The sequence below is a fragment of the Aphelocoma coerulescens genome (assembly GCF_041296385.1).
Source record: "Aphelocoma coerulescens isolate FSJ_1873_10779 chromosome Z unlocalized genomic scaffold, UR_Acoe_1.0 ChrZ, whole genome shotgun sequence".
Taxonomy (NCBI): Eukaryota; Metazoa; Chordata; class Aves; order Passeriformes; family Corvidae; genus Aphelocoma; species Aphelocoma coerulescens.
In genome coordinates this window covers 26,064,686-26,081,691 of record NW_027184085.1, presented here as the reverse complement: position 1 = coordinate 26,081,691, position 17,006 = coordinate 26,064,686, and the positions used below count along the sequence as shown (strand labels likewise).

Below are 17,006 nucleotides of genomic sequence, written 5' to 3'. Positions count from 1 at the left end.
TGATCTTGTCAACAAACTCCACACATTTTGTTCCGTAGCAGAGGCAGAGGAGTTTCTGTCCTAGAGGTAAATTGCAATGATTTGATCACTTCTGTGCCTTCATGAATATCAAACATCTACAGAAATAGACTTTCCAAAGCAGCATTTTTCTCCACAGTATTCTACTTTCCACGTTTTTATGAGCTCCATTAAACTTGAAACTAACAAAAATTATATTCTTTCACTCTTGCGCCATTTGTTTGTATCATCTGTTGTGTTTAATCTTCAGGAATTACCCAGGAAGATGAATGGGTGATCATGGTTTAATTTATTATGCCCTTTAAAATTTAGGTGGTTCTGAATTTGGTAGTATTTTACTATATTCTTGCTTTTTAATCCATATATATAACCTCCCACCTGCTGGAGCAGGTTGTTGTCCATGTTCCATCTGAGCTCCTGTAGGCAGGATGTGGCCAGAGGGGACAGGATGGATAGGGTGGGGGCCCCAGCCACCTGCTGTCCTCGTGAACCAGCCTGTTTCTCTGCTGCTGTCATCAGCCCAGCTGCCCTGCAGAGCCCACAGCAACAGCATCCGCCTCTCCTTGTGGGGCATTTCCTCCGCTACCAGGAGCATCGGCCCTGCAACCATGCTTTGCTGATCCTGCACTGCTCTGCAGCTTCACATTGCATCCAACTTTGTTATATAAATTACATATATGTTGCCTACACTGTATGCAGGTTCCAGTCTGCATGCTTTTAACTGATTGTAGTGATTCGTTTATAGCAGTGGAATTCCAGGGCTAAGCCTGTGCCCCCTTTCTTATCACCCCTTATGTCTGTATAACGCAGCTTTTGGTGCTCGAGGCACCAACTCTGGCGTGCCCCAGGTCAGAGTCAGTCCAGCTGCATTACCTCCATACGTCGCTGAAGCGACTTCGGAATCAGGAAAAGAGCTGCTGGCTGGGCTAGCTGTCTGGCTTCTCAGCAGAGGAAACACAGCAGGAGCCGATTGGATGGGCTCACTTAGCTCAGAGACAAAGGAAGAGAGAGGCTGTTCTGGTCTGACTCCTAACAGGTTTATTGTTGAAGGTTCGCAACCCGAACGAGCTTGGAAGGCTGGGATCCGATGTGATGGGAATGATGCGATTGTGATGGGATGGGATACTGATGCCCCTCAGTGTTACAGGGAATTTGAAAACCGCTGTGAAAGGGGAAAATGAATTACAAGCCAGGGGGAGGATACAATGTTACAAGAACCACTGTGATAAACCCAGAGGCAGGAGTTCTAACAGAGAACCAGCGAATAACCGAGTAACCGAGAATTTTCCCGAACCGGGGGAGGCGGCTTGGACCTGGGCACCGCCCAGGGGGTGCAGCTGAGGCTTCTGAGCCGCCCCTCGATCCACCCTCTGAGTCTGCCCCTCCGGGAAATTCGATCCAGGGGATGGGCTGGGATTGATTGGCATCACGCTGCCCCAGCCCCGCAGTGGGCTGGGTCACACCGACACCTGTACTCCCCTGCAACACATCCTTGTCTCCACTTCTCAAGGCCGCTGATGCTGTATCAGTAATGTTTCTCTAGGCTACATCATTACGTTAAAGCCATAAGTCTCTCATCCTACACAGAATGGCAGCTTGTTACTACTAGCTGTAAAATATATGGTTGTAACATGCAAGGATAAAAAAGTAAAACAAATTAGCAATTTACACCTGGCCAGTTAGGGAAACTGCTGTCACAAATAAATTGAAAGACTCAGAGCTTCAGGCAGGTCAGGGAAAGATTGGCCAGACCAGGTGTGGCAAACCTCAGCCCTGAGGTGTGGCACACTCAGTGCAAAGCTTGGGGCCTGTTACTGGCAGTGGCATCCTGCAGGATGACAAGGCTACATTACCATTCCAATGCCCTACATGTAGTCCTTTGCTCTTCCAGCCGTGTACATGCAGGCAAAGGGAACAAAGAGGAAATCCAAGTCTGGCTATGAACAGCAGCTTCATAGAGACAGTCTGCTTAAGGCATCAGGTCTGAGTGCACTTTGGCCTCAGTCCCGCACCCACTGACATCCACAGAAATTTTCAGAAAAGAATGCAGCTGTAACTGATCAAGCATCAAGCAGTCTAGGACATGTATTGCCCATTAAGAAATGAGTAAGACACTTGTAATTTGTATTTACTTAAAAATGTTGGTCTAAACTGTGGCTTTATTGTACTGCTTCCAGTCTTTAAGCACAATGGAGAGTCCCAGTGATCTTACTGTCCTCACTCACCTAGTCTGAAATACCTACTAACTTCACACTGCTCTCTTAATAGGACTCAGATCTGTTGCATCTCTTTCACTTTAACAATTGCAATCTACAAGCATAACTAATTTGTTATTTGGTTTATTTATTACTTTCTCTGTACTGTTCTTGAAAGTTTCAAGCTTCTTTTTAATTGGAATGAGCAGCTAATAATGATCTTATACTGTTACAATTGGTATTTTTAATAATTTCACTTAAATGCAACAGACAAAGCTACCTTTCTCTGTCTTGACCAGTGCAGAATTTTGTTTTAATTCACAAGAGGTTGCTCAGAATCACAGCATTGAATCTCATCTTATGGACAAAGTTTATTAAAAACCCCTACATAAATACTACAACTGCCTGCTAACAATATATAACAACATAATGCCATTCTAACATTGTAAGAAGATGAAAGGGCCTGGTTGCTGTAAACTGTTACGGCTGCTATCAGTGTACTGGGGGCTACCTAAGCAAAGGCTTGACATTCCTATGACATTTAAGCTGTATTTTCCAGGAGGTTTCAATCATAACCACAGAATCACAGAACCATAAAATAGTTTGGTTTGGATGGGACCTTTAAAGGTCATCTAGTCCAACCCCCTGCACTGAGCAGGGACATCTTCAACTAGATCCGGTTGCTTATAAATAATAGCCTGGATAAACAAAACTTCTTAAACTTCATAGTGGTTTTATTTGCTTCTGTGTAAATGTTCTGCTACTTGTTTCTCAAAACATACCTGTGGGATCAGCACCTGCCTTAAAGCAATTGGAGGAAGGTGAGTGAAAATCAAAACCAACATAGTGGCTGGAGTTCTGGTTTGCAAACAGGAATATGAGAAAGTAATTTATCTCAGAGGATAACTCAAAGTTACAACTGTAAAGCAGCATGCTACTTGAGCTGAAATAATGACTTTACTATGCAACAAGTAAGCAAATTTTACTCAGTGAAGAACTCTGCTGATGTTTCCAGGGGGAAACCGAATTTGTTCCAAAAGAGGATTTATTCCAGTGCCTCCACTTCTTGGTTTTTACCTTCTAGTAGCCGATCTGCTCACAGGTAGGAAAATGTCACAGTAAATGAGTATTTGCTGTCATCTAGTGGTAACATTTGTTCCAGCAACTTTGTTAGCTCTTAGCGATGGACATGTAGTCTTCTAGGAAATTCTATCTGATTTTGGTCTTAAGGTCTTTTCTAGATGATAAAGGAGAGAGTTGATGAAAAATAAAAAAAAAAATCTGTATCCCTTCAGTCTAAAATCAGAGTGAGATTATTTTTTCCCTGCAAATTCTTTCCTCTTTCTTCTAAGAGTAAGAGAATACTGACTTCATGTTTTTGAAGAAGGACTTTGCTGACATAGTTGCAAGATTGAATTATGATATCAAAAGTGCCTGAGAGGGTAAGTTTTAGCTTTCTGCCCCCCCCCCCCCACCATAGTGATGCCTTGAGAGGCCACCTAAAAACAGTGACTAGAAAAAAATAAGGGGATAAAGGTAGGTATTTATTTGAAAGGCCTTCGAAGTACCCCCTGAGGAGCCAGAGGCTATTGCCAAGATGGACCCCAAGATGGACGACAGATCATGAGTTCTTCACACTTTTATAGGTTTGGTTCATTTGCATATCAGGGTAAATTCTCCAATTAAAGCTTCAGTTAATGATGTAGCTTCCCCAAGCTTGCCCCCCCTTTCAGAGGCTTTGGTTTACATTTTGGGCCTTGGATGGTCTGAGTGCCCTTGGAGAGCAGGCCCAGAGAGGCTTTGTTATGTCTACCTAGCATGAGAGAGCAGAAGTTAACAAGCTACAAGAAACTTCAGAGTTACACACTAGGCAGTACAGGATTTGAAAAATATGAAAGTTAAAACCTAAGGCATCAATAGGAAGAGGGATAACTTTAATCAGATTCTTCAAAAAGAATGGTCAGAGTGCAAAGTGTTGTCTTCATGACATATTTTTAGTTTGGTAGGGATTCTTTTTTTACCTCCCCCTACTCCCCAGGTGTTCAGGATGGACAGTGTTGCTGATTAATCATATGGCCATGAAAGTGACTGGACGGGAATTGGCATCATTGACATAATCCGATTCAAAATAAAACCTGATAGGTAAAGGTCAACAAGAGCAAGTCAAACCAGCACCCTTGGTTAAACAGGTAGAAATAGGCCTTCACTTCTATGCAAGAGGAGCATCCTGGGAAAAGGAACTGGTAATTCTAGAGTAACTAAGTCAGCATGTTACTTCTCTGAAAGCATTACGGTCTAAATAAGACAGACTCATTCAAGCCAGTTCCATTACAGATTAATTTTTGCAGTGGTAGACTCCAAAGACCTCAACCCAGGTGTGAACTGCAGGTATAAATATATACATTAAGTCAGTGTCCCTGGCAATCGTAAGGAAATGCCCTACTTCACACCTGCATCTTATTATTTTACTTTAGATAACTTTCTATTGTGACAGTGAAGTACAATCACATTCATTTTTCCCACAGTACATCAATTTTTTTCCACTTACACTTTCACAGTATCTAAATAAGAAAATCTTAAATTACCCTGGGATGAACCAGATGAAAGGTCAGGCAAAACCAAGAACGGAAGTCACACCAAAACAGAAAGGCTAGTTTGTCTGACAACAATTTTCCAAAGGTACACATAACAAATGGATATCTCTAAATAAGCATCCTTTCTGGCTTGCAGGTCGGGAGAAGTGAGGGCAAACTCCTCAGAAATGAGCCAGAAGGTTTGGTAGTTTACACAAGAGAAAAATAAATCAGACATTGGCTGTGGATAGAGCTCCACAGAGGCTGACACAGCAGATATACCCACAGAAGGAGGCGCTGCTCGACCACTTTCCACACCTCTCAGCGGCGCCTCCAGTTGCGCGTGGTCCTCAGCTGTGAGCCAGGATCTAAATGTCTTGAGTTATCCTGAGATTAAACTTTTGATTCATTTTTTAATGATTTTTCCGTGGACCTTAGTAAATGGTTTCTTCTGGATTATTTTTATAATTTTAGGAACTATTCTGGTGTCTGTCTAAGCTTTTAAAAGAAACAGTGATTGTCACTTGAATATGGAAAGGTTGTTTAGCAGACATGGCATGTTGGTGTGAGAAATTTTCTTCCTTTCATCAGCTACTGTCAGAAGACAGTATGCCTGTGATTTGGCAAAATCAATTTGTCAGGTAGAATTTAGACTATGTATGCTGAAAAATTATTCGACCCTTGACATGAGAGAGAGAATAATTCTTGAAAAGAGAAAAATTTCAAGTGCTTTGTCCAATAATATTCCCTTAAGTGGCAGAGTCAGACACAGCTGGCATAGTGAAGTTAACTATTTATTTTTCAGTGGGTGCAAAAAAGCCCAAAGCAAACCGTTAACCAACTACTTAAAATGATCAAACCCATGATATTGACACTTACTAAGGAATCACAGGAATTATGTCTGGGACTCTTCCTTAAAACAGGGCTTTTTAATCCGTAGGTCTTAACATGCTTTCTAAAAGGCCAGTGCATTTGTTTGTTGAACTGCAACTCAAACATATTGTGTCTTTCCCAAAAACTCAGAAATAAAGCTGCTATTAAAATCCTCCTCCATTTGAAGGAGCTGTTTTTCTATGCTGCTTTATTCTTTCTTGTTTGTTTTTGTTTCTCTGTTTGTGTTCCTGAGAAATTTAGCTTTGAGTTCTTGTCAGAGATGCTGTGACTCAGAGCAGTGATGGCATTTTGCTTTCATTACCTTGCTTTCTTGTTGTAGAAGGCCAACATACGTGAGGCAAGGAATCCCTGTACCAATCATTATGTTGAGTGTATATATTCCTTCAGATATAGTGAAGAGGTGTTGTGGGAACATGTATTTCTCTGCATTCATAACTTTTCATATGCTTTGACTTAATGCTGAAAATCACACTCTTTTAAAATGGATAAGCAATAGATCTCTACCATAAACTCAGTCTCTCTTTCAGGTACTAATCTGTTTCTACAGCAAGAAAACCAGCAGTTTTTCTGCAACCTTTACTACCTTGCATCCCTGGGCTAGGAGATAGATAGGCAGGATAAATTTGAGAATGCATGTCCTATTTCTGTGTTATCACTGCTCAGCTCCCAGCATCAAACCATTATGTCTCAGCTGAGGTTTTCATTTTACTCAGTAATTCCACCACTGAGAAGGATGGACATACACAGAGTACATGCTTGCTTGTAAGGAGTGGACTTTAGACCCTGAAGAAATTTGTTTGCCAGTGCACAAGTGGGTGATGATGTGAAAGAGGCCATTCAATTGGCAGTGTCTGTAAGATGTATTTTGTCATGGTTGTAGAACATGATGTCATCTGAGCACTACAGCCTGGAGGGCCTTGTCGTGTGTCACTCTCACTGGATGCAGTGGCAGTACCTATTTCTTGCATCTCTGAAAATCAGACTGGGAATCTGCAGGTCTGCAGCAGGAGGAACAGTCTGTAAGTTGTGTTTTATTCTATGCATATCATGTGCTGCAATGACAATTGTATGGATAAATTTTCCACTCTTAACTGGGGACATAATTGGTAAAAAACCATAAATGGAAGTGTAAGGCTAGTGTAAGTGTACATGAAATAAGTTCCTGCTAAATCAGGCCTTGACAGCACAGTGCTTACTTGGCAGTACAAACAGCTTGTTAAACAGAACATATCTATCTCTGTTGTCTAGCAAGATTGTGGAGACTGCACACTTAATTTTACATAGAGTAAGATTAACTAACTTATTTTCAGTTAGAAAAAGAGTATCACACACTTGACAGTGGCCAAAACTATTTGAACAAACTTTCTGCACCATTTGGACATTTTGGAGGATTTTTTTTCACAACAGTTGCCTTCTCTCTTACATTAATGATTGAAGATTGTCCTGGTTCCTTTTCTTAATCCTTTTCTTCCTTCTGGTTTCTCCTGATTAGATGGATAGTAACAGGCAATTTCTTAAGTCAGACCTGATTTACACAACATCACAAGTTGCTGGCATAGCAGTAAATCAGTTATCAATCACGAGAAATATGTTTTCAGGGATTTTTTTCCGGTTTGGGCTTTGTAAATCAATTTTCATGTAAGTTTGTGTGAAAATGTTCCTTAAAACAAACACTCTGTTTCACAGTAATTACAGACTTGCAGCTGTAGTGAAATATAGCCTTTCTGGGGATTAAGTAAGATTTCCAGAAAAGAACTTGACTGGTATCCATGAGATCATAAATACTACTTCTCAATAAAACTCTGCAACAAGGGAACTAACTTCCCTATAAGAATCTTCATATCCTTCTCTGCCTTTTCTAGCATAATAGAAATGCTTGCATAGAAAAACTTTAATTTGTGAGCTGAAAGACAAGACAGATAAAGTCAGTCAAAATATCTACCAATTTTTTGATTTTATTTTCTCTTTAATTTTTTTTTAAACTCCTAAGTCATTTACATTTTGGAACAAAATCATTGCAAGTCAAAGAAAACAATGTGGAAAAAGCTTCATTTGGAAGCACTGGGGTCTAAAAGTGTTTTTGGTCTTATTGGCAAAACAACATATCAATTGAGTTGCAATTTTGGAGTGGTTTAAAGAAGCTGACATTTTATTTTTAGAACTTTTTTGCACAGGTTAACAACTTACAATAAGTGTATGCCATTCTTCATATGATAACTGCACTATAAGAGGAACTGGAGTATCCAGTTCCATGGCAGAATGAGAATTTGAACTTCAAAATATGGTAATTTTGAGTATCCACATTTCTACCTCAAACACATACTACATGAAACAACTGTAAAAATATGTTTTCGTCTAAAACTCAGGTATTATTCTAGTGATGAATTGTGAGCTTAATGGCAAAACTTGCTTAGTTAATGGCACTTGTTCAATTCTCCTACAACATTTGCAAGCCAATACAAGATATTTTTCCTTAACAGAAAGGAAGTGTCAGGTCCAGTGCAATTTCCTGTATGTTGGCATCAAATCAGAGCTGGGCTGGGTTTCCATAATCTACCTTCAAGAAAATCCATTAGTATTTTCTGCCATCTTGTAGAGGCAACACTTCAGGTCACCAGGTCAACTGAATTAAAAGTAATTGTGTGGCTATAAAGGGCTTCTGTTGCAATGGGACAGACTTCTGTCCTTCAAGCCCACACAGGCAACAGCCCAATGCCCAGCTCAGTGCATGACAAAACCGGACTTAAATGGACAAAGGCACCAGTACAATGCTGGTAAAAAAACATGGGCAAGCACAAGAATTATACATCTTAAAGTAATTAACACTGCTATGTTGTCACAAGACAAATGAGTTATGGTAAACATATTAAGGCTCAGGAATTAAAGAGCTTTAAGAAACAAATAAGAATCCAAGTAGGGGGTGAAAATGTTCCTGAACGACACTGCATTTGTCAAACCATGTTTCTAAAATTGGCATTCAGAAAGCTAATTGTTTTAGTTGGAAACAGAACAAATTTAACATGTATCCTGTCACTCCATTAAGTTGGTTTTTATTTTAACAACCTTTAAAAAACTCACTCACAACAGAGTTTGGTAATACTAAGAATATATTTAGCTGTTGTTTTCCAAGAAGACATTCCAGACTTTTAATATCATCCCAAACTGATAATTATTCATTTGTTGAAGATACACACCAGTAATCAGCTAATGCACTGCAATACTGGCCATTTACAGAGACCTCCACTTCTCAGTGACATCTGCTGAGAACAGGACTGCTTGTGGGACTTGTATTGCTATAGAACAGAAATTGAAGCACTTACCCATGGATAAATGTATCAACAGAATGCTAATCTGGGTGCTGGAAAACTGAAGAATTTATTTCAAAAAGTAAAAACATTGTTCCTTTTCTTCAGCTTTCATCTGAAAATGTTCAGGCTCTCTACATTAACTTCCTCATGCTTTGCACCGCCACTGAGAAGGCTGATAATTTATTTTTTAAAACAAAACCTGAGGTCCTTCTGAAATAGTATGACTTAATAACACTGAGTTTTGCAAAGTATTTCAAGAATCATAATGAAAGAGGGGTTACATAAAGTTTTGGTTGGACTTACCTAAAGCAGAGCTTGAGTTTGAACTAAAAAATTTACAGTGCTCATTACAACCCATTACACTTCTGGTAGTGCCTTTGTCAAGGCAATGCTTGAAAAGACTGTAAAACACATTTTTTCATTGCTGTACATAAATTATATGGGTGGAGACAAGCAATTTCGGAAAATTGTCACTCTTAAATACACATCCTGAGAATGTCAGTGCTTGCAGAGTTTTTAAAATGGATTCAAATTAATATATTTTCTTCCAAATGCAGTCAATTCTTTATTTCAAAGACTATCAAATTTCTTACTTTGGTCATGTGTTTTCCTTTATTTAGATCTTATGTGTTCTTTGTAATGCTTTCCATCTTTGCTGCTGTTTCCTTGTTGGGTACTTGCTCTGGTAGATAGCAGTTATCTGATTTTATTTCAGCTTTCACTAAGGCACACTATATGTCTTGGTTTCATTGCTGGCAGTGCTCAATATTATTTAAGATACAGCTACCTCATTTAAACTGTGCCTTGTTTACATTGGGGATATGAGAACTGGCATTTCCACAGGGCAGATTTTTTTTCTTTTTGCTGTTTAAAATGCATTCTGAATCAGTACAGGAAGCCACAATCATGACTACAGGCTAAGAGGTCTAATAAAAGAGAGAGACGAGATTACTGTTTCCCTGTATGTGCTCTGGCCCTCTGCTGCTAAAGGTGTTCTCCCAACAGGGCTAGAATTCTTGCATCTGCTTAAATGAATTACTTTGTTTAAACTAAACTGTTGGGCCTTGCCTACCGTAGAGTGTTCTACTGTGATGGCAGCCATCCCTGCAAAAGGGATGTATGGGTAGCAGAAAATTAAATTAACCACTAAAAAGCCTGCAGAAATAGGGCTCAAAATCACGACTGAGTTCCATTCATCAGGTGACACTCACTGACTCTTAATGAACTACTGAATGAACTATTTAATGGACTTGCAGCCTCTGTAAAAGACAAAAGCATTTTACACCATATTTACCTGGCCACCTCCTATCATTGCAGCTAACATGTTGCTTTGTTGAACCATAACACTCCACTGGGCTTCTGAGTGGTGTATGAGCAGATTCCTTCAAAGAAACCAGAAAAATGCCTTACAGAACTATTTTTGCCTGCTCAGATGCAGGTCTACACCAGGGATTTCCTAAGCACAAGAATGACATCGAGGTTACATGACTATTTTTTCCAACTCTTCTACCAAGAGAATTGTCCTGGCAAAAAAGTGCTGTGTGGGCCCAGTGTGAAAAGAGCATTTGGATGGAAACTTTCAGCTGATGTTTGACAGTCACAGGCATCTATAAACACAGCCTTCATACTGGGAAATGTCAGGCATCTTCACAGTCGCTAGTGCCACCACCTCTGCATTTCATTGAAGCAGAATGAACCCATGAACTAAGCCTCGCCATACATCTGTATGAAATGCCTTGGTTTATCATAGGGAAAGGCACCTTGAGAGTTGGCCTTACAAAGAGTGAGCCTGGAGAGAACGCTTACTTAGCAAGCCCCTGCTCAAGTTTACTCACTATACAAAAAACTTGCTTTTGAGCAATACAGTAAGAAAAAAAAAAATCGATTCCCTTTGTTCGTGCTTTAATTGCCTGCTCCCTTGTTTCCTCGCCTGGGACAGTACCACCGCCAGGCCTACTCCAGCCGAACTCTTCGCTACATAGGGGCGCTGCCCTCGGCCGGAAGGCGCTGCCGCCGTGCCCGGGGTACGCGGCTGCCGCGGCCCGGCGGGGGTCGGCGGGGGGGCCCGACGCTGACAGACCGTGATCCCCCCGAGCAAGTGTGCGGCGCTGGCTCGCCCGCTCCCCGCTGCCTCCAGTTACATCCCTGGCAGGAGCCCGCGGCTCTCGGCTTCGCTTTCCAGGGTTATTTTTGGACGGGGCCGCTGCATGCTGATGGCAGCGGGCTGGCGAGCCGCGGGCGCCTTGGCGGGCAGCGAGGCGCCGACGGGGCCCTCGGCGGGGCTGGCGGGGAAGGGGCGGTGCGCACCCCGCGCCCGCCCTGGCTCCCCCGCGACGCCGGGCCCCGCCCGGGGAACGCCTCTGGGCTGCCCACGGCCGGTTCGGCAGCCTGCGCCAGGGCCGCCGCTCCCCAGCGGAGCCACAGCCCGGCGGGCGGCAGCCGCCATGGAGCGGACCCCCATCCCCGTGCTCACCGTGCAGACGGCGCCCTACGAGGACCAGCGCCCGACGGGCGGAGGGGGCCTGCGGCGGCCCACAGCGCTCTTTGAGAGCCAGCGCAACTACCTGCCCAACTTCGTGCAGAGCCTCCTCTCCTCCGTCGACCTCCGCGACCGGCAGGGCTGCACCATGGTGGTGGGCAGCGACGGCAGGTACTTCAGCAAGACGGCCATCGAGATCGTCGTCCAGATGGCCGCGGCCAACGGGGTAAGCGGCCCCTCCCCTCCCCGCCGCCCCTCGACGGCCCCTGCGCCCCGTCCCTGGCAGCGGTACCCGCGCTCTGCCCGCGCCGGCGCTCCCGCGGGAAGCACGGGCAGAACCTTCCAATGTCATCACCCGGACAGCGCTCCAGACACAGATGGAGCCCGGAGGAACTCCGCGTGCGGCTGTATGTCAGCGCTGTGCGCGTCAGGTGCCCGAGCCAGCCCCACGCGTGCCGGGTCGTGCGTCCGCTGGGCTGTGCCGCTGGGCCCTGGCGAGGTGATGGCTCTGTCGGGGTGTGGCGGTGGGGATGGTGGCAACCTCAGGAGACTGCCAGCCGTGCCGTGCTGTTTCACACCTTATTCTAGAAGGAAGAAGGCATGGGAGCTGAAACATAGGGTTCACTCTGCAGGAGAAAACGAAGCAGTTAAAAATAGGTACATGGGAAACAAAGGTATCAGACATGCATCTGCTGCTCAGGATATTTTACACATATTAAAGGAAAATTGTATTGTTGAAGGAGGAATTCAGCATTTTACCCACATCTTAGGAAAATAGTAGTTCTTTTCTATTGGTCACTTGCTAACAAATTGTAAAATGCAGGAAGACAACAGTGGCAGAAACCTCTGGTCAGACGGGATACAAACGTTTCTTGTGCAGTTTTGAAAGTAGGAAAGAACTTGGGAAGAAGACTTATGTCTTCTGCTAGATACATGCGTGTGTAGATGTCTGTGTACAGAAAGCTGGAAACACCAGATAATGCAGGCTTGAAGTTCCGCTTCAAAGCAGAGTTGAAACTGCTCTCTTGTTGTGATGCCTAGACTGATCCTCTAGATTTGGCAGAAGGAGTGATATGATTTTACAGGGTTTCTTTTTGTAGGGGTTATTTTTTGCAAAAGCTCAGTGCTTTAAAGGCAGTGCTTTCAGAAGATCTTTCATTTTGAAATGAATCTTCATATGTGTTTGAATTTTCCCTGCTGATGTGTTGTCACGTACAAGCTATATAGACCAGTCAGTCTTGTATGAATAATGAATATTTTAAATTTACTTCTAAAACATGTTCTCAATGTGCTGATAGTATCAAGCAGATGCTGAGTGATGCCTGAGATGTCAGACTGACTGTCTTACATACTGTCTGCCTAGTGCAAAATCACCATTCATATAGGGACTTGGCAGAGGCTGGGGTTTATGTGGCCCAGGGTGTGGAAGGGCGCTGGGGGGTACACTGGTGGAAGTGGGGACAGTGGCAAGACTGGCACAGCGGTTCCATCTGCAGTGTCAGGGAAGGGAGCATGCAGGGAGTGGGTGTAGGGCAGAGGAAGTGGGCTGGTGTGTGGGGAGTTGCAAGAAAGGTGGGACAGGACGAGGAGGAGTGCTGCTCCCTAGCCTCATTGCCCATGTAGCTCAGTGGAGATCGTCTCACTGATGGAGTTGTACTTGTTGACCAGGTGAGATGAAGTGCAGCAACAACTAAAGAGCCCGACAGAAAGAACTGCGCTGCTGAGGCTGAAGTTCTTGCCTGTCCTTGCATGCTGGTAGGAGCTACAGGAATGGGTTACAGTGCAGGGTGACCACAAGGACTGAGGTGCTGAAGGAATTTAGGGTTTAGAAGAGCAGGAGCTTCTCAGACAAGTTATGCTGACTAATTTTTCCTATCAGCCTGCCTCCTTCTTACTGTCACATGCCCCATCTTCCTTGAATATCGTTCTGCCCTCAGGTGATTTCCAGTTTGACATATTTCTGGCACTGTGCTGTAATAATGCTTCCCCTTTCTTAAGTTACTGTAGATTTCTTAGAAACACAGTTTCTCCCTAGTGTCTTCTGAAGCCAAATCCCAAACTCCTCTGCTCACAGTTCTCACAAAGATGTGAATTCACGCATGATTATCTTGCTAATGACACAGTCCTCAGAAATTCAGCAGCCCAGCTGGTAGGGAGCTACTGAAAGGGCTTCCCATTTCCGTGTACTCATCCTCTATTCTCTTTGTAACGTCTTCACCCTGCTCACCCTCACCTCTATTTCTCTCAAGCACAGTGCAAATGCATAAGTCTCATGTTTACTTAGTTAGTACGATTTGTATATGTTATTTTTTGGCTGTTAAAATACACCTACTGGGAAAATATCTAAATCTGCTTGATAGCATTGCTTAGTGCTGTGCTATGTAAGCAGGGGGAGAGGAAGAGAAGACTCATGAGAGCAAAAATCTCTCCCTTTGGATGAGGTTAGTATCATGAGAAATCATGTAGCCAGTATGACAGTGAAAGAAATGAACTGATGGTAGGCTGGATCAGATAAAATGTGGGGAAGGCTTGAAGGTGCATTGAAAATGTTCAGCTGCCCTGAGTGCCAGGAGAGGAATAGACACACAGTGCTGATAAACTGAACTTTAATCTCCTTCCTGGAAGATACATACCGAGTGTCATGGTTAGTTGTGCCTGCTGAGTACAAAAATAAAAGTGATTTTCTATTATCAACTGTAAATGGATTGCCCTTTAGAGTTGCTAGGTTCCTCTTGTTCTGACTTGGTGACTCATCCCACATTCCCCCTGTGCTAACAGCTTAGCACGGTTGGCATAGGCTCTGGTACAAGGAGTGAGATGAGGTCCCTTGCTCAGTCAGCTGCCAGTGCTTGGCCTGCCGTCTGCTCATCCTGGGTGCTGCTGGCTCATGCCCTCCAGCTCAGGGCTGCAGGTACATGCCCCACAGCTGCAGCCTGCACAGCTTTCCCATGCTCTGCAGCTGCAAGCAGCACATGCTCCACCATCTCTTTCTCTTCAGAGCCGAGGGTGGCTCACCTGGGTCACCCTTCAGTGGGGCACACAGCTGGGGCTGTAGCAAACGCATTTGGGTAAGGGAGTGCACGTCATGGGAAGGTAGGGGAGCATGAGGAAGGCCAGACAGAGGTCCTGTGCCATTCTGGGTTGCAACAAGCAGTTTGACAAAGTGGAGTGGTAGGAGAGTATCTGAGACTCTATTTCCCTTCCCACCTGTGTCCTGCCAGAGTAGTGTCTGTCAGCCTTAATGTCTGGAAGAACTGAGGTAGAAGGCTCCAGCAGTTGCAATACAGTTCCTCTACAAATTAGATGCAAGTATTAGACTCACCAGCTGGATGGGGTGTCTCATTTTTGATGGAAAGTTTAGAATAGGTTTAAATGAAAAGCTGTTGTTTGTGAGTCTCAGTGGCAGGTGAGAAGCTAATGATCTTGCACGTATTTATGGAAAGTCATGACAACATGCTAGAGAGATTGCAGAACATTGATAGTGATGCTGTAGAAGTTTGAGATGGCAGAGAGTTGACTTTTCTGGTTGTCTCCTATGTAATACCATATTGCTTTTATTTTCCATGGCTTTTCACGCAAATCTTGCCTTCCCTCCCTGAGTGTGTGGGATATTTATTTTCTTCTACACTGAGTGTGGTTTTCAGTAATTTTTAGGATACTATAGTAAAAGATAGGAAGGCACAGCCCCAAGTTGTTCAGGTTGTAATCTGCTTGCTTCATGTTCTTTCAAGTATAATTGACTGAGGCATATGAGAGATTACTGGGAAAAAGAATTTAAAAAAGCATTAAGTGACTCCATGATAATCAGCTGAATCGTCTGAAAAGGCACAGCTGCGAGCAGTAATGCTGCATAAAAGTGTTCTTGTAAAGTACTTGTTAGGGTACTTTATTCTTTCAGCTGTAACTGTTTGTTGAGGCTCTTTGTTTCTGCTGTTGCTACTAGAAGTACAGTGACAAAATAGAATGTGGCATAGGGACGCAGTATTAGAAGGGATGTTACATGCCTGTGATCTTGTAGCCATGCAAGTCTTTGAATTCCAAAGATAATTTTTCCATGCTATGAAATTGTCCAAGATTTTCAGAAGGATATTAGTGGAACTTTAGTTGTGAGTCAGTATGTGGGTAGAGTTTGGTTACTGTTTTAGCCCAGATTGCAAGAAGTCTGTAAAATCGGATATTAATTAAATTAATTAAAGAAATAATTAAATGCTAGTTTAGTAGTTGGTTCAAAATGGAGATTCTGAACCAGGAGAAGATGACCTTGTGCATTCCTGCCACCAAAATGAAGAAAGCAAAGGAAGATGGGTAGCACATTTACACCTCTAAGGCCTGCACTCTCCTCAGGGAGTTTTGTAGAAGTACTGATGACCTTAATATAAGGTGAAACTTTATAGTATTCCCTGCAAATAAAATACCAATGTATCTTACGTAATTTGATTTGCAGGATCCTTAATTTCGCATACTAAAAATTGCAGTATTTCTATAGTATAGAAATTAACATAATAAATAATATTTTTAAGTAGTATAGAAATAGTAGCATCATGACAAATGCTTAAGGCAAATCAGATTATTCATATTTATATTAATATTTGGCATCCAGAAAAATGGAAAACCCAGTTTGTGCAACATCTGCTGAATGGGAAGAAATTAAATATGATGAAGAGATAGTCCTAGGTAATTTGTGCATTGTGAATAATTTAAGTATTCTGCTAACTTTTAAAACTACAGGTGTTGTGCATGAAGACAAAAACTAAAACTCACTAGTTTAGATTTAGAAATACCAAAACATGTTTGTGATAAGCCTGCATGCAAGCATAAATGCATTTGTACTTTAGTACCTCCAGATAGGTTGTGTGGTTGTTTTCAAGTATTTTTTAAAATGTTATCGCTGTCATATTCCTTTTGTTTACCCATACACAATACTGTTTTAAGAGCTGGCACACATTTCTGACAGCTGTATTTGGAAGATTGAGTCATTGCTCTAGCTTTCTACATGCTTCATAGTTTAAAAAAAGGGAGGGACAATATTCAAAACTATCAATTTCAGGTTGTTTTTAATAGTATTTTTCTTTCCATTATAATTTTTTGTTTGTTTCTTAACTTCTTAGCTCTCCTGTTTTCCAGCAACATTCCATAGGCTTCAAAATTATCTGCAAAAACTCTGAAAAGAGAAGCAAGTAGACAAACAATCATTCTTTCATGAGAGCTTGAGGTAGAAATCTCAGATAGGAGAGTGCACATTTTTTAAAATTTGAAAGCAGGTCCTGTGATTCTCAGTGAATGAGAAACGGATAGACATAGTTTCTGATTGGTGAGAGTTATCGAAAAAGTAATTTATGCTTGCAGTTGAAGTTGATAATTTCTTCGTAGTCTTAATTATTAAAATAGTTCACAAAACCGGGTTAAATAATCTCTTAATCCTTTGCTTTTCTGAAGTTATTTGGAAGCACACTTAAGGACCGTTAAGGTCCTCACCTGAGTGCCCAGGAGAAGGTCATCTGTATATGAAGGAACAGCTCTTCATGGACAGGAGGCAGGT

General features: G+C 42.5%; 1 protein-coding gene across 1 annotated transcript in view; it reads left to right on the top strand.

Moving 5' to 3' along the window:
• The first annotated feature begins 11,343 nt into the window (after nucleotides 1-11,343).
• Nucleotides 11,344-17,006, top strand: part of PGM5 (phosphoglucomutase 5) — a 75,188-nt gene continuing 69,525 nt past the window's right edge. The window contains exon 1 of the mRNA XM_069001855.1: nucleotides 11,344-11,693. Within this exon, the coding sequence (XP_068857956.1) occupies nucleotides 11,433-11,693 (261 nt within the window). The 5' untranslated portion in view covers nucleotides 11,344-11,432. The remainder of the gene's footprint in view (nucleotides 11,694-17,006) is intronic.